The sequence below is a fragment of the Alternaria arborescens genome (assembly GCF_004154835.1).
Source record: "Alternaria arborescens strain FERA 675 chromosome Unknown contig_29, whole genome shotgun sequence".
In the NCBI taxonomy this organism is placed as follows: Eukaryota; Fungi; Ascomycota; class Dothideomycetes; order Pleosporales; family Pleosporaceae; genus Alternaria; species Alternaria arborescens.
In genome coordinates, this window is record NW_021167884.1 from 71269 (window position 1) to 90106 (window position 18838).

The window sequence follows — 18838 nt, forward strand, 5'->3', positions numbered from 1 at the left end:
ATCAACGCCGTCGATGACAAGGTCGCCTCATATGAACAGGAAGGGTGATCGCAGACGCGATTCCTACGAGATCACGATCCACAAAAGGCCTACTGTAGATTTTCCCGAAAGAACTTCGTGAGCGTCGCAAACGCGATGAGCTCTACGCGATCGTAAAGATCAACATGCCCAGCACTCGGTACCCAGACCATCTCCTTCGGCTCACCCGCCCTCGCAAAAGCAATCTCACTAAACTCTTTCGAATGCGCCTGATCACCCGCAACGAACATGATTGGACGAGGCGAGATGGACTCGATATCCTCAAACGGGTAAAAGTTGATGAACTTGACATTGCTCGACGTCGTTGGATCGGTAGTGATGTTCCGTGAGATACCCTTCGGTGTGTACTCCCCGCGAGGAGTGCGGTAAAAGTCATAGAATTCAAGCCCAACCGGAGTTGAGTTTGTCGTGTGTGGTGCGCCGTCGGTGTGGGCGATAGGACTGCCATCTACTTCGGCCCAGCGCTGTGCGTTTGATGCGGCGATGAAGTCCTGGCGTTGTGTCAGGTTTCGAGAGTTCCCTAAGCCAGTGCGATGGAGCATGCCATGGTTTCTCAACGTGGGTGTATGTAATTAGTGCATGTCTCAAACGCAGCTTGGATAGAGATGTCTTACTACATGCTGACCGTTGCAACAGCTTTGATCCGGGAATCGATCTTGGCAGCACTGATGACGAATGCGCCGCTGCCACAAACACCAACAATGCCAATGTTCTCTCGATCGACAAATTGTTGCGTGCCGAGGAAATCTACCGCGGAGCTGTATGCCTCTGCATAGAGGTCGGGCAGAACGGAATTACGCGGTGTGCCTGCACTAATGCCCAAGAACGGAAGATCGAGGGACACTGTGACGAAGCCCTGCTCTGCTAGCTTTTGAGCGTAGAGGTTTGCGCTCTGCTCCTTCGTTGCACCGAAAGGGTGGCCAACAATGATGGCTGGTGCATTGGTACGATTGAGATCGTGTGGAACGACGATGTTGCCAGCGACGTCGGAGTGGTAAAGTGTTGGGAAACTGATGGGGGTTAAGGTGACATTGTTGCTGCGATAGAAGTTGTCTGCTCCGAACGAGAGATTCTGTGCCATAGTCGACATCGTCATCATGCTTGTTGTGGTAATAGAAGAGAATGTAACCCTCATTTTGCGGTAGCGCTGCTGGGATAGTAATGCAATGGTAGAAAAGGCAGATGGAATTTGTGATCTTCTACTGCGTAGACGTCGGTCGGCTTTATATCCTTCGATGGGTAACTAGTGCGATTTGGCAGGTCCACATACCACCTTACAGGTTACATACATATCTCGGTCATTCCGAAGGACTCGATACCTGGAAGGCATGTAATCTTCCAACATATCGCACCGTCCCTGTCATGATGGGTTAAAACGTTGACACAACCTCACCGAATAGCGCCAGACAACTCGCAAGGTCGTACTATTCATGCTGTTAATCAAGCATATACATGTGAGGCTGAAAAGCATTACGGATGCCTTGAGCAAAGATTGTAGAACTGCTTGACGTCGTTGATGCCAAGATAGTGCAGACTGCTGACAGAGCCTAAGACTGATTAGGAAAGCACTTACATGAAGGTATTGTCTCAACACTGACTCTTGATAATTACTCATCCAAAGCATATTCCCGGCTCCTGGTCGATATGCCCCTGCACACCGTCTGTTGATGATCACCATGCGGAAGGACGTCGATTGATGTTCACTCCAGCAGTAGAAGTAATGCAAGACCGCTACATCATCGACGGCTCTCAGTTGGTTTTGACGAGAACAAGATGGGTCTCTCATTTCTCCTTCTTCGCCAGTTGTTTGTAGACTCCAACAACGTCGTACATCCGTCCAGTAGATGATTCCATTTCCTCAGAAACTCAATATTGACTTCCCACTTCCAAATATCCCAAGGTTCGCCCCATACCAGAAGTGACGGACTCTGAGCACGACCAGGAGCGCACTTTATCTCCAGAAGATCGAACCACAATTCATCTTCATCAAAGTGCGGGTCTTGCAAAGCTGTCCGGAGGATTTTATCTCGGAATTGAGGTAAAGGGAACAAATCCACTCATGGATGGTGCGAAGTGGTCAGTTGTAGCACCGTGAGAAACAGGACACGAGGGCACGCGAGCTTGAGCGGTCTATGCTGGGTCAAAGGAGATACAGAGTCGCAAAGCAGCCATGACTTTGAAAGACCAAGCACTGAAGCATTGCCGGCTAGAGTATTTAGAATGTTCAGGTGGATGATGGTGGGTAGATGAGATAAGAGGGGCGCATTTTGCAGATATCGGATATACGCTGCATCTGCGAATTGACGGATGACTTGTTCCAGTTCTGGAGTGATCAATGTGTCGGTCATTCCTGACGCTTTCAATTCCAAGTATGAGGCAAGTAGTTCCTTTGGAGGCGCGCAGCTTTTCTGGGATATCAAGGCAAGAGTCGAGTTGGACGCCTCGAATTTTCTTCTACCTTGCAGTCGTCACTCTCAGCGTTCAGATGCATGTATATGAGGCACTCACGACGAGCTCTTTGATTGAGTCGATTCTGAAGCTTGCGTCTTTCTGAGCTTGGTTTTCCACTCCAGTCTTCCTCTTTGCCGATCGCATCAGGTATACGCGATGTCGGTATGATCGTCATGTTGGATGCATCTGAATGAGTCTTCTGCAGCGCCGTATTGAACCTAGTGCGTATCGCACTCCATTGACCTTGGACATGAAGCCTCTTTATGCGACATGCTGACTACAAGGTAGGCGAGTTTGAGCTTAGCTCCATATCTTTGGTCAAAACGGTTCTAGCGTGTTTTCGGTCCTTAGTGAACAGCTTGTTCACTTAAAACCGCCGTTCGGCAAAACCATGATTTCGACAATCATCGCGCTGCAACAGAAGCGCTGCACGAACGCTATAGCAAAGAGTAGACGCAGGCGTCCACGCAAAATCGCTCTACCATGCGGATCCCCCGTCCCTTATGCAGAGATGCGTACATGGTGCCTTACATCAGGCTTTGTAAGGAGGATAGATCCAAGTCTGGAAGAGAGGGGTGCCAAGACATACAAGCCGCTAATGCACAGAGCTGACAGCTACAGTAAAGATCTACATTTGTAATCTTGCCGCGTAGCTCGTCGAAATTACATCTCCAGGGCTATCTCCCCTAGATACCATCACGTGTGCCAACCTGGATGTACCGGGATGATGACGCAGTTGGATGTTTACTTACCCGTCCGCTTTTCCGCAAATCGGAAGGCGTAATGACGGATTGTAGGAGAATCAGGAAGGCAGTCTACATGAGACTACAGGTATAAAGGCATATCCATCTCGGACGTCCGTCGCCACTTTGCTTGTATCAGTCCCAAACTTCTCCGGTCCATATCTCTCCATATCAACATGACGATGAAGCTCGCCCGCGCTTGTGCATTTGCGCTTGCGACATCGACCCTTGCGTTCGCCTGGAAGGAGCCAGTATCTCTATTTCCATCTGTGATCAGCGAAGGCCAACCAAAGGGCGAAATCAAGAATATCAGCGGAGGTAAGTCCGTCTCGGGACCAATTGATCGTTTGTGAGCAGCTCTGAAATATCAAAGTTGAAATGTACCACGCGTACCCGGACCATCGCAGCAAGACGAATAGCAGCAACGCGATCCTCTTCATATCCGACATCTTTGGAGTTCCGCTCCTCCAAAACAAGTTGTAAGTTTGCGCGCAGCAAAAGCTTTGCAAACTATGGAAAGCTAATTCGTGTTCTAGGCTTGCAGACTCATATGCTCGCGCAGGATACCTTACCGTGATACCAGATCTGTTCGCCGGCGACGCAATTCCCAGCGACATTCCCGAAGGCCAGCTCAACTTGACCGCGTGGTTTCCCAACCATCAGCCCGCCAACGTCGAGCCCATCATCGAGAAGACGATCGCATACCTACGCGAAGACCTCGGTATTCAAACTATTGGGGCTGTCGGATATTGCTTTGGAGGCAGATATGTAGCCCGCTTCTTGGCCGAAGGCAAGGGTGTTGATTTGGGCTTCACTGCGCATCCGAGCGTGCTTTCCAACGCCGAAATCGCCCAGATTGTGAACCCAATTAGTATCGCGGCTGGTGGTGAGTGTGCTCTTGCAGTGGCGTGTGTCGTGAGCAGACTGACGCGGTGAATTAGAACTTGATGCGACTTTTAATATCACGCAACGTTATGACGCCGACCGTCTTCTCACAGGTAACAATGTCACGTACGAACAGACACTGTACTCGGGCGCCCCGCACGGATTTGGTGTCAGAGTCAATGCCAATGTCCCCAGGCAGAAGTATGCAAAGCAGTCGGCGTATATTCAGGCGTTGAAGTGGTTCGACTTCTGGCTCTAGAAGCTTCGCGAGCGGTTGGTGTTAGGTCTTGCTTTGGCACCTGCCGTTGGATGTGTCACGGTGTGACGGTGCTGTGTCGTACTGGCGAACACGGAGCTTCCTTACTTCCTTGTACTGATTTGAAGTGGAGAGATTGAGAATTAGACAAGATGTAAGCTGCGCCCGATGGATGAGTCTTCTGGATACGATAGCGCATACATTTGTACATAGCAAGCACTACACGGGTAGACCTTTTATAGTCCTCACATTCGCTTGTTGGTTCCTTCCATTCGTACGTGACGATCGACGATGTGCGATAGTTGGTGATGTTGGTGATGTCGGTGTTGGTGATGTTCAGTGAGAACGCCGTTCAGTGCACCAGATAAACGCAGGACTGTGTGCAAGCGCCGGATGAGAAATGCACGTGCAACACGACGAGCGGGGTCGAACAGTATGACAATAGAATATCGCTTGAGATATGCGCAGTCACCTCTAATTTCTCCGTACAGCGCAGACCCATCAGTGCAGAATCCGTCTGTCCAATGGCCCATTGTACCGACCTTCCACGACTTCTTCTTGCGATTGTCATATGGTGTTAGTGCCGAAAGTCTGGGCTGTTTGATGGTATCGCATCATGCTTTGACGTCCACACAACGCTGGAGTGTCGAAGCAAGTCTGAGGCTCTTTCCCCGCCTTTATGCCGCCTCTTGCAGGGTGTATGTCCCGCGTAAATTAACGGTCGTCCGGCAGCTGCATTTAGCCTTGCACATAGTGCCCCGGAAACAAGTAGCGGCATGCAAATGTCGGTCGCGTCACGGAAATCTCCTTCTCTCCGAGGCTACGACGTACGTTTAGGTGCGTATAGATGCGTCAAGAGTGATGGAGATGTCATCTTCATATGCTGCAAACGATGTTAGAGTGCGCGATAGATGGTTTGTTGCGAGGTGTCCTTGTCAACAACATGGAAGAAGAGAAGATAAGAAGGCGGTCCGACCAACTTACCAGACATGATTCAGAAGCAATAGCGGTACACAGATACGAACATCTTTCCATACTCCCGCAGCCGTCACAATGGTATCCCTCAAGTGCCTCTCCGCCGTTGCCCTCCTCGCAATCGCTTCAGCTCAGTCGACAAACAACACAACCCCAATTCGCTACATGCCCTTTGGCGACAGCATAACGGAAATAGTCTGCTGGCGATCAAAACTGTGGCAGCGGTTCCGGACCACTGAGTGGGCAAACGTCAACTTCGTTGGCAGTGGCAAGACGGAGAACAACTGCCGCGACACGACCTATGACCGCGACAATGAAGGACACTCTGGTCACTATGCCCATATACGAGATGCGTTGGAGAAACAAACTGACTCGGTAAATCGAACTTTAGGCTTCCTCGCCATCGATATCGCGAATAAGAATCAGCTTGACGGATGGCTGAAGACGAACCCCGCAGATGTTATCACCATGCACCTGGGCACAAACGATATCGTGCAGCAGAATAAAGCGGTGACGGACATCATCGCTGCGTTTACCAAACTCGTTGGCACTATGCGGACGTCGAATCCCAAGATGAAGATCATCGTACGTCTCTCTTACCCAGCATGTGCCTATACACAGTTTCAGACATGCACCTACTTACCTTGGCATCTCAGGTTGCCCAAATCATCCCCCTAGGCATCGGGAACTACAACGGCAAGGTCCAGGAACTGAACCGCGCGATCGTGCCCTGGGCGCAAGGTCTCAATACGACGCAGAGCCCCATCTGGGTTGTAGACCAGTATACAGGGTTCAGTGGGAGCGCGGATCTGAGGGACGGAGTACATCCAAATGATAGCGGCGATGTCAAAATGGCGAACGTGTGGTATCCTGCGGTTGTGAGGGCTTTTGAGGCTGCGAGAACCGACAGGGTTGTCATTGGGAGGGAGTTTGCAGCATAGATGGAAGCAAGATTGGGGAAGGGCAGTAGCGGTGTAAATAAGTCCATGATGTCCCATGACGGATCAGCTCATTAGAAATTCTCATGTCAGTAGAGTGTGCAGCACGTGACGTGGAACGCTATGGCATCGGCGCTAAGAACTTGGTGGGGCAACGGCGCCCAAATTGTCGACTCCCCGACGGGGCAGGCGCATCAACAAATAACAGCAATCGTCTTCGCCCACCGCCTCCAGCGCCACCTCTGTACACAGACACTCTAGTCTATGCTTTTATCTCATTGCTGATCATTCAAAACAAAGTTTTAGACGTCAGCACAAAGGCATATCCGCCATGGGAGAATCAAGGTACGGTCTTCGAGGGGTTAGGCTGCGATGGAGAGATATGTGCAGAGCATAGGCTGACAAGACGTGCACAGACAAGAACTCGTGGCCTGGTTGAACAACCTCCTCCAGCTTAACATCACCAAAGTCGAACAATGCGGTACCGGGTACGTCAGACGCGCCGAGCCAAGGCACAGAGGGGCATCAGGGTCCAGGGCCTGAGGACGTGTACTGACATGGCGGAACAGAGCAGCACTGTGCCAGGTCTTCGACAGCATATTCTGTAAGCCTCTCACCTGTTGTGTGTGTGCGCGAGGCGAGATTAAGACTAACAGCGTGGAACAACAGACGATGTGCCCATGTCGCGAGTCAAGTTCAATGCCAACACTGAGTATGCATACCTGCAGAACTTCAAGGTATTACAGAGTATGTCTCTCTCACAGTGAACACGCTGTACTGCAAGTCCTCTAACACGCACGCTAGACACGTTCGCCAAGCACCAGATCGACAAGCCCATCCGCGTCGAGTCGCTCGTAAAGTGCAAGATGCAGGACAACCTCGAGTTCCTCCAATTCGTCAAGCAGTACTGGGACCAGCACTTCCCAGGCCACGAATACGACCCCGTTGCCCGCCGCAAGGGCCAGGGCGGCGTCGCCACGGGAGCCGCACCCCGCGCCGCTGCCTCGACTGCCCGACGAGCACCCGCTGCCTCCAACACGGCCGCACCGCGTACCCGCACACCCCTGGCGTCTGGCGGAGGAGCCGCGAGCGCCGCACTGCGCGAGGAAAACACGGCGCTCAAGGAGACGGTGACGGGCCTGGAGCGCGAGCGCGACTTTTACTTTAGCAAGCTGCGTGACATTGAGCTGCTGATTCAGCAGGCCATGGAAGCGGATCCAGAGCTTGAAAAGGACGAGGGCTTGCTCAAGCAGATCCAAAACATACTCTACTCTACCGAGGAGGGCTTCGAGATCCCGCCCGAGGCCGAGGGCGCCGAGGAGGAGACGTTTTAGAGCGAGGTCGCTACTCCGACGACGACGATGACGATGACGAACAGGGACGTACAAGAGGAACTGAGGAACGTTATCCAGGCGGCACAGGACTTGATGGACGAGACGGATGCAGTTGAGGCGGCTAGGGAGGCTGGCAATGTGGTGGTGTTTAGCGCTGGCATGATGAGGCCCGACGACGCTGTTGCGATAGGGGTGGACCGAGACATCTTTCCTGGTGATGAGCCTTAGTCCTTGGCATCTTTTTTTGGGTGCTCTTATTCTCCCTCATCTTGAGAAAGCTTGTCATGTCTTCGTTCATCTTTCTCGTTTTCGTCATCATCGTCATCAGTGTCTTGTCTAGCTGAGCCAGTTCGTCGTATTAGTTCCTCAAGTGGGTGAGAGAGGAGAGGAGGGTTATGATTGCATTTGGAAGCGAGGATACCACTTTCCACTGGGGAAGACTCGACGTCTTTCTCTATTTCAATACACGAGTTTCATGGTTCGGTCTTTTTTTTTGTACGTATATTTCTCGTTAACTTTGCATGATATCCTTGTTCCGCTTCTGCCATGTTCTTGCTACAAGAATACATGCGGTCTGAGAGGGACTGTGGCCGCTACAGAACTTGCTCTGGTGTCGACGTTCGTGGAGGTGCGGAACGAAATACATGTGCAAGATACTGCTGGGCAGTAGTGAATGCTTCTGGCGCTGACGACGACTGCAGCGAGCCCACGTATCATCTTCACGATGGCAATGTCGCGTCCATGTCGGGATACGAGCTCAGCGTGAGGAGGAATTTGGAGGGTATACAATGCACGCATTCCTGCACCGCACAAAGTCGTAGCGTCTACGTTACTTTTCAGCATTCTATACAGCCAGGTATAGCTCACTGTATCGGCTTCGCTGTAACTTCACCTTGTGTTTCACTGTGCGAGTACTGACTGGTTCATGCCTTCACAGCGAGCGGAGAAATCGTACCCATACATTGCCAGTATCCTGGTACCTCTGCTCAAACTGCCGTACATCACCACTACCTCTATTACAGGAAGCAACACATATTTCGCTCGGACCATGCAGTATGTATGTACTATATCCTTGTCTAAGAGACCTACCATAACCTTCAGGTGTAAAGCCCCATCCCAGCCAGATTCACAGACAAGTCGGCCTTTATTACAACATGACACCGAGATACCTGACACGTCGGTAGTAGAGCCAGAAGCTGATGAGCAGAGTGATTGGGACACAGGTGAGGTCGAAGACAAGGAATGGACCGACGAAGAGCTAATGGACGATGCGCGACCGGGGAGACGAGCAAGACGGCGTGTTCAAAAATCATGACTTTTGGTAGTAGGCAGGGTGAAGAAGGGTTGATGTCGCGTCTGAGTCTCTCTAGGAATTTGCACGGATCATGGACGGGAATGGGAGGTCAATTGAGAACGAGACGGGAATGGGAGTTCAATTGAGAACAAGAGAGTAGTGCAAGAGCTGAGATTCAGTGCAAGGATACAAGCGCTGAAGAAGCAAATCTGTCGCAAAAGCAATGGACCTTGAGCATGCTGAATTGACAAAGAGACGTAGAAAATATGCGCGATGACTTGCGAATGTGGATAGCGTCAAAGGAACAGATATTAGTATATCACCTCGTGATCGAGACAGACGCAAAGAAACAGTAATGAGAAGCTTGGAGGGCGACAGGAAGGTGCTGATCGGTCTCTGGAGCCAATCATTACGAAAGGGCGATACTATTGATTATCGTGGACATGCTGTGAATGGGTACGCTGTTGAGTGGTGTTACCAGACAGTCAAACTTCGTCAAACCTGCAGCGCAGTCAGTAAGCTCTTCCGATGCCAACATCCTAGTCACATAAAGAAAGATTTCCTTAAGAACCTCGATTTTGACGATAGTTCTAGCCGATGGCACTATTGATCTGGAACCTTGGAAGCGTTGCACAAAGGGTCTTCTGGGACGCTAACCCATTTTGCGTTCGCAGGGCTCAAAAGCTGCCTTAGTAAGGAGCCAGCGGCGTTTGACGAGCGTTAGCCGCTATTTTCCAGCCATCCGCGCATAAACTCAGTAGATCTACTCAGTAGATCTTCAATAAGTTCGTCTTGTCGCCGACATCAACGAACTGCGAGAGACATCTTCTCTATATCACAATTGTGCAGCACGGCAAAAAGCTGGGCCACCCAGGCGAACACGACTCTTGTTGACGTTTGTAGATCTCGTCAAATCTCAGCAATCGAGTCAGCATGGGCGCAATAGAATAGTCTCCACGGTCACGGACACCAAACGAGCAAACGATCTGGAGATGCACCCCTTCGTGACATCATGCCCACTAGCTCGTCTCGCTAACCCGCAAGCAGCGCGGTGTCGTCACTAGCCGGCGATCTGAACGCATCCCGTACGGCACATCCTCTCCATCACGAACTTCTGACCACTCACGCCAAAGCGGCCGCTGCATCATGCACCGCTATCCACGTCCGCGGGCTTGCCATGATCGGGGATGAAGGGTTTCAACGCAGGGATTGAGACCGTGTGGCTGGACTTGAGGATCGTGGCTCGCGGCCAACATCACGCAAAGGACCGCCAAATGTGAGACGTGCGGCTGCCTATTGGACTTTGAATAACGCCATGACGGGTGAACCGCTGGTCTCATGTAGTCCTCGTCAGAACCCCGCCGACCATTATGGCGTTCAGGCTTGTGGAAGACGTCAGGTTTGCTAGCGGAAAGGTAGATCTGTTCTTGTGGTGGTTTTGCATTAACTTCAGCCGTGAGCTATAGAAGTTGTCTTCTTTAGTTCTCTTTCTACTGTTTTCCAGCCTGGTGGCATTCGTGTCTTTTGGCCAAGCATAGCAACTCTTACTTTGCACCATTACTATCGACAATTAACGACTGCGGCTAGCCTTCAGTCTTAGCCGTCGTGATGGCGCTCAAAAACATCCTTCCGCTACACAAGAAAGACGCGTCTTCGTCGTCTCACAAGCCCAAAACCTTGCCGAAAGATGGCACTCCTCCAGGTCACCCCACGAAATCCGGCTTCATACCTAATCGGTGGCGCAATGAACTTGTTGCCGCAGCAGCAGAGTTCGCAGGCACGTTCATGTTCCTATTCTTTGCGTTTGGAGGAACAAGTGTAGCCAACACGGCAGCAACGTACAGCAATCAAACAACCTCTGGACAAGCCAACAACAGCATCACGCAGGCGCCGGACACCAGCGTGCTGCTGTACATTAGTCTGATCTTTGGCTTCAGTCTGATGGTCAATGTGTGGGTATTCTTCAGAGTGAGCGGAGGACTATTCAATCCTGCTGTAAGTTGACCTGATGGCATCAAAGCGTTTGGAAGATGGACTGACCATGACCACAGGTGACACTCGGTCTCTACCTCATCGGAGCCATCCCAGCCATTCGCGCATGCCTCTGTTTCCTCTCCCAGATGCTCGCCGGCATGGCCGCTGCCGGCGTAATCCAAGCCATCATCCCCGGCCCCCTCAACGTCTCCACAACCCTCGGTGCAGGCGTCTCAGCCGCCCGCGGTGTCTTTCTCGAAATGTTCCTCACCTCCCTCCTCGTCTTTACGATATTCATGCTCGCAGCCGAGAAGCACAAGGCCACATACCTGGCACCAATTGGTATCGGTCTAGCTCTCTTCGTGGCAGAAATGGTCGGTGTCTTCTTCACCGGCGGCAGTCTGAACCCAGCGAGAAGCTTCGGGCCATGCGTTGCCACACACAACTTCCCTGAATACCATTATATCTACTGGTTCGGTCCACTAATGGGTACTTTACTCGCGTTCGCCATGTACCGCATTGTCAAGCTAGTCGAGTACCAGACTGTCAATCCAGGTCAAGACTTTGACGACCACGAAGCCGCACTGTTCAAGCCGCCCGAGGACCCGGAGACGGCTTCCCAAGTTGAGCGTCCCAATGTCGCCGCACATGCCATGGCAGATGCCATGCAACTCGCCAGCAGAACAAACTCTGGTTTCAGCGAGAGCGAGCAGAATTTCAGCGGCATAGACGGGAGGCTAGATAGCAGGGATTCAGAGAAGGAAAAGTCCATGAGCTCGAGGCGGTCGCCGCGGCAGGAGCAGGAGTTGTTGGAGAGGACGGGTCATGCACCTGCTGCTAACGGTGAAGATCACGACTGTTAAAGTATATCTGATTTCATTACATTGATGGCTTCATTGTCCGTCTTCAAAATGGTAATTTGTCCTTTGATTTATTTAGCGTTCATAGCGGGTGTTGGCAATAGGATGAATAGGGCGTCTTTCTTCTTCATCACGCTGCACATAAGCATAATCTCATTTCCCCACCTTGCATGATGCCGCGCCGTGCTTCACCTAATCTGGCCTCGGTTTTGTATACGAGGAACCATGCCAGACAGTGAGCGATTAGCATCGCGAAGATGAAGATTGAGACCAAGACTGCGAAGACGCCGACGCATATCCAGATGGCTGACATGACGCTTGATTTTCTCTTGCTCCTCTTCTTCGCGGACGCCAATACGGCGGTGTCGACGGACGCGCAATCTTTCGTCGCCGGTGCGGGTGGAGGCGTAGATGTAAGTCGAGGCAAATCTCTACGCTGCAATTCAAGTAGCCCGTCGTGTGGCTCATGGTCGTACGAATACTCGCCCTTGTCATCAACAGGAAACAATCTTCTCGCAACACCCTTGGCCTCCATATCCCTCCCCGTCTTCTTCAGCGGCGCAGGCGAGCTCCCAAACCACCTATCCCCTCCCATCTGTCTCTCCTCCATTTCCTTCTGCCACCTCTCTTCCCTGCGCCTTCCAAAAGGCGGATCCCAAGGCTTCCTCGCATCCGCTCTACCCTTGCTTTTATCTTTCTCTTCCGTCTTGCCCTTGTTCAGATCCCCTGCTTCTAATGATCCTGTCGTTGCAGTCGGGTAGGACGGCTGTCGATGGACTTCCTCGCTCCCCGTCCACTCGCCCGACTCCTCTCCAGTCGACGGGACGCCGCTGTCCGCACCGTCCGTTGCGAACGCCTTCCTTTCCCCGTACTGTGCGCTACTTCGCGGCGTTGGGGCTGGCCCTCGTGGTCGTAGGCGCCGTCGTAGGGGTGGTGGCCGTTTGTGTAGCGCGGATCGGTCTTCTAGAGTTGGGCTCAGTGAATACTCGTGGCTTAGTTTTTTGAATTCCAAATGCTGGTATTGGATTGTGTATGGAGGGGTGGGGTTGTGGTTTGGTTTTTGACATACGGAGATGGTGCATTAGGTGGGGGAGGAATCGAGGAATCTGTACACTGAGGATTGGGAGGCAGATTGCTAGGAGACAGGCTAGGAAGAGAATGCTCATTGCCACATATGGGTATGTGAGTGCACTGAGGTGAGAGTGAACGCCTGGGGGTAGCGGTAGTGGTGTGTAGGAATGGTGTGTGCAATTCCGATAAGGATGGTCGTAGGTGGTAGTGATCCTAGGTGTAGTAAACGTTTACAGAGCGTTGTAAGAAGAGGGGTGTATGGAAACGTGAAATTTAGGTGAAAACAAGACGGTCCACACGTGAGGTTCGCAAGGCAATTGCCTTTTGAGGTTGGTGTTGCGCCTTATGATAGATCGCGACTGTCATACTTCTCCATCCAAGACCGTGGCGTTCCTTCCCCTCCCGGACTGAAACACATCTCACTGGTCCTTAAGGTCTTTCTCCCATTCAACTTCACTCGCGTCATCCAAGGCTAAACTGTATCTAAGGAATGGTTGGTATAGTCATACCAGCATGTTCCACTACTGCAATACCTTTGCATCATGGGTACTCACTGTTTGCTACAATTGTCTTTTCCGCCGCATCATCTTATTTCACGTCTTTGCACTTGAGCAACGTAGCGTATGAGCGTTCGTAGTAGCAGGGTTCATTTTGATCCGCGAGAGTACAAAAGACTAGTACCGTGTACGGTATATGCTGGCTCGAAGTCTTCAGGGTTGACCGAGTCTGCTCTTTGTCGTCTGGACCTGGGATTTCTCATCATGCTTATTGGCTAGGTCTTGGTCTGCTCGCATGACGGAGAGACCAACTCTCTTGGTGCAATGTACTTGGTGATCCGCTGTTGCTCGAAATGCATTCTTGCTGCTTTTTTTATAGGGGTAGCTATTACACCGTTTGCTTTTGCGCAAATCGCCATGTTGTTGCAATAACCCGTTTGGCCTTTGCTTTGCTTGATTCATTCTTGATTCGCCACTGTTGTTTCGTGTTGCTGTGTGCGTAAAGGGGCGAACAAAGCACGACTTGATAATGGTATTACGTAGGGCGGATAACGTGTAGAGAACGTTTGCAGGTATGAGTTATGTGCTGCTTGTAGCGTGGGATCGTTTTTGAGTACCGTGAATTGTATCCTGCAGTCTAATCATTGACCTCAATACTGGGACAGACCGTGGAACGCATACGCTGGCAACTACAAATGATAGTGAATCAATCTCAGCAGGTTGTTCGGGAAGGAAGCGCACAACAAAAGCAGTTGGTACGCTCCAGCCGACCTTGCAGGTGACGCATTCATGATCCATGTTCCATGTCCCTAACTACTGCTGACTGGCTGTTGTACCAGACGCACTGTACCGAGATATAATCTCCGATCAGCCCTGCAGCCAGCTTGCATGATGGGGCTAGACCGTGGAAGTGCACACGCAGAACCTGAGCTGGACCGCAGCAAAGTCAGCATAGGCGCGTCGGGATCATCACGCAGAACTTGCAGCAGTGGGATAGCCGTTGTTGATTGAACTTCGACTTCTAATCGCTTCGGAGGGAATCACAGCACTACCAATCAAATTTGCTGATCCCACTCTGTCGTTAAATTCTCAAGACGTGGACTGTAACGTAATAGACAGGTATCTGACTTCCGTCACCGTATGTGCCTCGCTAGAATAGAGATCTTCGGATGTAAATTTGACGGACTGGAAGACGGGTTTTCGGAAGATATATGGATAGTGGTGGCATTCTTCTGCTCGTGGTAGTAGTGGTGGTGGTGGTGCGGAAGGCCTCGGAAGCTGAGACGGAAAGTGGGGCTGTGATCAAAAGTGGATTGTTTAGGCCAAACGAGCTCCAGTGGATTATGACGTATCACGGAAACGAGGTTCAGAAGACGGAGACAGCAGCCAACCTTGAGAGCCAACCGCTCGAGTAGTATCCCCACAGCGTACAATCACAATCGCCATCACGATGAGAGGCTCGTAAAGGTTCCAAGCCGTTCCCGACGGTACATGTGCGCTCTTTGCATGGCTCTGCACATGCAGCATCCAGACTCCTTCGGATGAACTTCAAGAGCGAATATCGCACGATCGATCCACCAGCCTACAATGACCAAGTCCATATAAAGTGGACCTGAACACGAGAAATAAAGATCGACTGTCCGACATGAGCCCACTGTGGTACTTCTGCACGGCTTCGTCAGCACATGGCTGAACACAGCCCACATCTGACGACGCTCGCACAATGGGAAGCCTACAGCAGTGCACATTCGGTCGCTAGACGACCCGGACAGGTATCCGTTCACCCCGCCTCTTCAGCGAAACTTGTACAGTACCCGAACTTGGACCAGTGATGGTGGCGGCATGGTCAAGTCTCCCATAGATGCGTCTCCATCAACCTTTCAGAGATGAGTTTCGCCAAAGTTGGAGCGCATGAATCATTGTTGCTATCTTCGTAATGCCAGGATGATGCAACTATCTTGCATCGCATTGTTAATACACCCTGTACAACGAATGCTGGTGAGACCGTTCGCTGGACCGTCACGACAACCAACACTGACATCGCTACCCTGGCGATTGAAGCTAAGCAGTAAAGGCGTGGAGAAAAGCCCGGTATGCTGAACCCGATTCGCTACCCTCTCGGCACTGGAGCACATCGATCGTTACTAACGCGTCGTACCAGTACTCCAAATTACTCGCTACTTGCTACTCGCTCCTCCAGCGTCTTCCACCACCTCCCAGGCTAGTAAGTGTATCAGTCGGATATAATTCATGCCGTACTTATTTGAGATGGATCGCTGCAGGGCTACGTCTGACTGTCCACGTACCCCATGTTTCCCAGGTCTACCAAGTCTGGGGTAAACTGCCCAAGAATTGCTTGTTTGGTCATCTTGCATATATTATGATCGTAGCGGAACACTCGGCAACGGTTTGTTACTATATTGGGAAATGCCAATAGTTCCGATGTGTTAAGCGGCATCGACCTTACCATCGGAACGTACTCCGCGACAAAACTACAAGCTTCTCGAGGAACTTCACACCTGCAAGGCAAACACACGGCGTCCACAAACAGCAATGCACTGCATCGCGTGTGTGGCATCTGGTAATGATTTCGACTACCCGATGCATATCGCAATCTCTCATCGCCAAATCTTTGCTCACACCAGGTACATCTCCCTGGAAGCATCCAAGCAACACGTTCCTGTCAATCTACCCCACAATATCGGGTCTGGCGATCATCGCGAACCACAGTTCCTGGATCTTTCCTCTCCTCCTGACCAATGACTGAGGTTGCTGTTACTTGAGACAGCGACATTTTTTATGTCAAGGTGGGTCGCAAGGCTACGGCTAAACAACCATAAGCTCAAGCCACCACCCACTGATATACTAGTCTCCGCAAATGCTTATACGAGCTTACGTCTGTTGATATCATCGTTATGGATATGACGATGAATTGTATGCTCGAAGCGTGCTAACATCCCAACGACGCACCAAGATGCCGTGGCGCCGGGAGCAACTAAGGAAGTTGAGTGGTATTCTTTGTTGTCATCTCCGGGGGGGCCCGAAGAGGTATAAAGACCACCCAAAGCATATCCTTTTGGAGGCATCCTCCAGTTTCATCCCATCTTACAGTCGCTTAATCTTCGAATATGAGATACGCTTTCGTTCCCCTCGCGTTCGGTCTCGGAGCCAACGCCTACGTCGCTCGTGCAAACACACAATGCTTCAAGCTCTCAGCATCTGGCGGCGCATCAGGTGTACTCGGTCAGCTCGACGATGGTCAGAACCGTATTGGCGGCAACCACCCAACCGGCTGCTACTGCTTGGATGGAAACGGCGGCTTCACTGATTCCAATGGACGTGGCTGCATCTTGACTCCCCCTACTACCCAGTTCCAGTGCGATGTTGGCGCTACCCCCACCAACGGCTTCGCTGTCAGCTCCAGTGGCAGTGTCACATACAATGGCTCAGGCAAATTCTATGCCTGCCCTGTAAATGACAACGGCGAATACAACGTCTACACAACCCCTGCTCCCGGTCAGACTAAGTGCGTTGAGATTTCTCTCGGGTCTGCTGGTTCATGCGGAGCTAGTGCGTCCCAACCTGCTGCATCTAAGCCTGCTGGTTCCTATCCTGCTGCTACTCCTCCCGCAGCTACCAAGACGAAGCCTTCCGAGACTCCTAAGCCTACACCTGAGGCCCCCAAGCCTACACCTGAAGCTCCCAAGCCTAGCATGCCCGCGCCCCAAGAGTCCGAGTGTGTACCCAAGGTCGTTACCGTCACTGTCACCCAGCCTATGGCCCCTCCTGCTTCCATGCCTGCTCCCTCCCAACCCGCTCAGAGCAAGCCTGCTCCTCCACCAGAGTCGATGCCTGCCCCTCCTGCTTCCATGCCAGCTCCCTCCAAGCCAGCTCCTTCTGCGCCAGCGCCTTCTAAGCCAGCTGCCTCTGGTGCCTGTCCCCAGGACCTCAACGGCAATTATCAGTATCCTCATCTGATTGTACCCGTTGACTCTGAGCACCCCGACAAGGCCTATGGCACCTCGTACAACGGCACGATCAGCGCCCACATCTGCACTATCTTCAACTTCGATATCCCTGCCTCTTACGCCGGTAAAACTTGCTCTGCCATGTTCATGCTACCCAAGAGGGAGGACCTTGAGACCTCTGACTACACCATCTCTGGTCAAGGAGAATGTACTGTCAGTAAGCTCAAGGGCAATGCCAACGCACAGACTACTTGGAGCAACGCTCCTGCTAAGGCTGGGGATCTTGCTTCCGTGGAGCTCAGCCCCGGCAACACCTACACCGTCGAGTCTGGCGATTGCGAACCTGGTAAGACTGTGAGCTACGAGATTTGCGGCAGCGGTGACTTCTCCATCAACTACTTCCAGGATTACAACCCAAGCCCCATTGGCATGTACATCCGCCAGTGCTAGATTATTCATCACTGTGCTGGATGAGACCTTGCTTTGATTAAGAGTCATCAGCAAGTGAGTCTGAAAGGTGTCTGGGATGTACATACCTGATAATTCTTTTCACCGTTGCCTGGACGAGTCTTTCCTTAATAATATGATACGACATGATGACATGGCACTCCTTATGAAAGCGTTTGTAGATTAGACGAGATTTAATGTATGGTTTTTGCTCCGACATATTTTGGTCTCGCAGCTGCTGTTTTGAGTGAATCATGTGTTGCGAGAAACTCGGCTAGACAATCTCTCACTTGTCGGGCACACGTGGTGACCTTCCACATTCTCGTCCTTTCGACTGCCACCTACTTTGTCTCACGCCAGCCCGCCGAGCTGACCAAGCTCAATTACCCTGTATGATACTCTTGTTGAGGTTTCCGTTTCGCAACAGTGCACCCCAAGAATTTTCCTTGTAATCTGACCCAGGAATCTGACATTGGCTGCCAACTTGACTCTCAATCGATGGGCGCTTCCTCGAACCATCGTCCTCTGCCGCGTATTGACGGAGAAAATATGACAATTTAGATTGCTGCAAACATCTTCAGGTCGATATACAATGGGAACTAAGTCATCTGGAATCTAGGCCATGAAGTCGAAGAATCCACAGTCTGTCGCTGGCTGTACCGAGAAAAGCACGCCGTAGTCTGTAGATGTATTGCGCTAGATACCATCGAATAAATCAATGCCACACAGACTGCCAGTCAAGGTAGCGAGTCGGTGGAACTCTGGTATGCGCAGCACGAGATGCCCTCGAGCACTGCCAAGCCGCTAGTGGTGCTTCATCTCCTCATGTGCGGGGAATCGACGCATCCCCATTGCGTTCGCGCCTAAACATCACGTGTTGAACTGAACGATACCTCATGCCGGCCAATATGCGTGTCCCTGTACATTTTCGAGGTCTTTGCTAGTTGATAGTCGCTTTGTTCGACTTGGAACGTCCTGTACGACATGATTGTCGCACAGCACCATCATTCTCGTGCTTTCTTTCGCTACCTCCGTACAGCGCGTATTCAGTCAGTATTCGAGATGTTCCAGTGAGTATACATAGACAGTGAATAGGTGGCAGCGTG

At 51.5% G+C, this 18838-nt stretch overlaps 8 protein-coding genes across 8 annotated transcripts; 6 read left to right on the forward strand and 2 right to left on the reverse strand.

Annotated features, from left to right (window-relative positions):
• Positions 1–89: 89 nt before the first annotated feature.
• Positions 90–1120, reverse strand: AA0111_g9698 (hypothetical protein; the record flags this gene model as incomplete). The annotated part of the gene is made up of 2 exons (XM_028656285.1): positions 90–530; positions 665–1120. The coding sequence occupies 2 exons, from the start codon at positions 1118–1120 to the stop codon at positions 90–92; spliced, it is 897 nt and encodes a 298-aa protein (XP_028502692.1).
• A 2289-nt stretch (positions 1121–3409) lies between these two features.
• Positions 3410–4377, forward strand: AA0111_g9699 (hypothetical protein; the record flags this gene model as incomplete). The annotated part of the gene is made up of 4 exons (XM_028656286.1): positions 3410–3551; positions 3607–3712; positions 3770–4119; positions 4175–4377. The coding sequence occupies 4 exons, from the start codon at positions 3410–3412 to the stop codon at positions 4375–4377; spliced, it is 801 nt and encodes a 266-aa protein (XP_028502693.1).
• Positions 4378–5427: 1050 nt separating this feature from the next.
• On the forward strand, positions 5428–6290 carry AA0111_g9700 (hypothetical protein; the record flags this gene model as incomplete). The annotated part of the gene is made up of 2 exons (XM_028656289.1): positions 5428–5934; positions 6006–6290. The coding sequence occupies 2 exons, from the start codon at positions 5428–5430 to the stop codon at positions 6288–6290; spliced, it is 792 nt and encodes a 263-aa protein (XP_028502722.1).
• Positions 6291–6618: 328 nt separating this feature from the next.
• AA0111_g9701 (hypothetical protein) lies at positions 6619–7621 on the forward strand (the record flags this gene model as incomplete). Its single annotated transcript, XM_028656290.1, has 5 exons — positions 6619–6632; positions 6704–6775; positions 6857–6891; positions 6957–7034; positions 7092–7621. 5 exons carry the CDS (start codon positions 6619–6621, stop codon positions 7619–7621), a joined length of 729 nt encoding a protein of 242 aa, XP_028502723.1.
• Positions 7622–7648: 27 nt separating this feature from the next.
• On the forward strand, positions 7649–7849 carry AA0111_g9702 (hypothetical protein; the record flags this gene model as incomplete). Its single annotated transcript, XM_028656291.1, has 1 exon — positions 7649–7849. One exon carries the CDS (start codon positions 7649–7651, stop codon positions 7847–7849), a length of 201 nt encoding a protein of 66 aa, XP_028502603.1.
• A 2674-nt stretch (positions 7850–10523) lies between these two features.
• On the forward strand, positions 10524–11752 carry AA0111_g9703 (hypothetical protein; the record flags this gene model as incomplete). Its single annotated transcript, XM_028656292.1, has 2 exons — positions 10524–10910; positions 10967–11752. The coding sequence occupies 2 exons, from the start codon at positions 10524–10526 to the stop codon at positions 11750–11752; spliced, it is 1173 nt and encodes a 390-aa protein (XP_028502721.1).
• A 127-nt stretch (positions 11753–11879) lies between these two features.
• AA0111_g9704 (hypothetical protein) lies at positions 11880–12831 on the reverse strand (the record flags this gene model as incomplete). The annotated part of the gene is made up of 2 exons (XM_028656293.1): positions 11880–12712; positions 12819–12831. The coding sequence occupies 2 exons, from the start codon at positions 12829–12831 to the stop codon at positions 11880–11882; spliced, it is 846 nt and encodes a 281-aa protein (XP_028502719.1).
• A 3614-nt stretch (positions 12832–16445) lies between these two features.
• AA0111_g9705 (hypothetical protein) lies at positions 16446–17735 on the forward strand (the record flags this gene model as incomplete). The annotated part of the gene is made up of 1 exon (XM_028656294.1): positions 16446–17735. One exon carries the CDS (start codon positions 16446–16448, stop codon positions 17733–17735), a length of 1290 nt encoding a protein of 429 aa, XP_028502720.1.
• Between the last annotated feature and the right edge of the window lie 1103 nt (positions 17736–18838).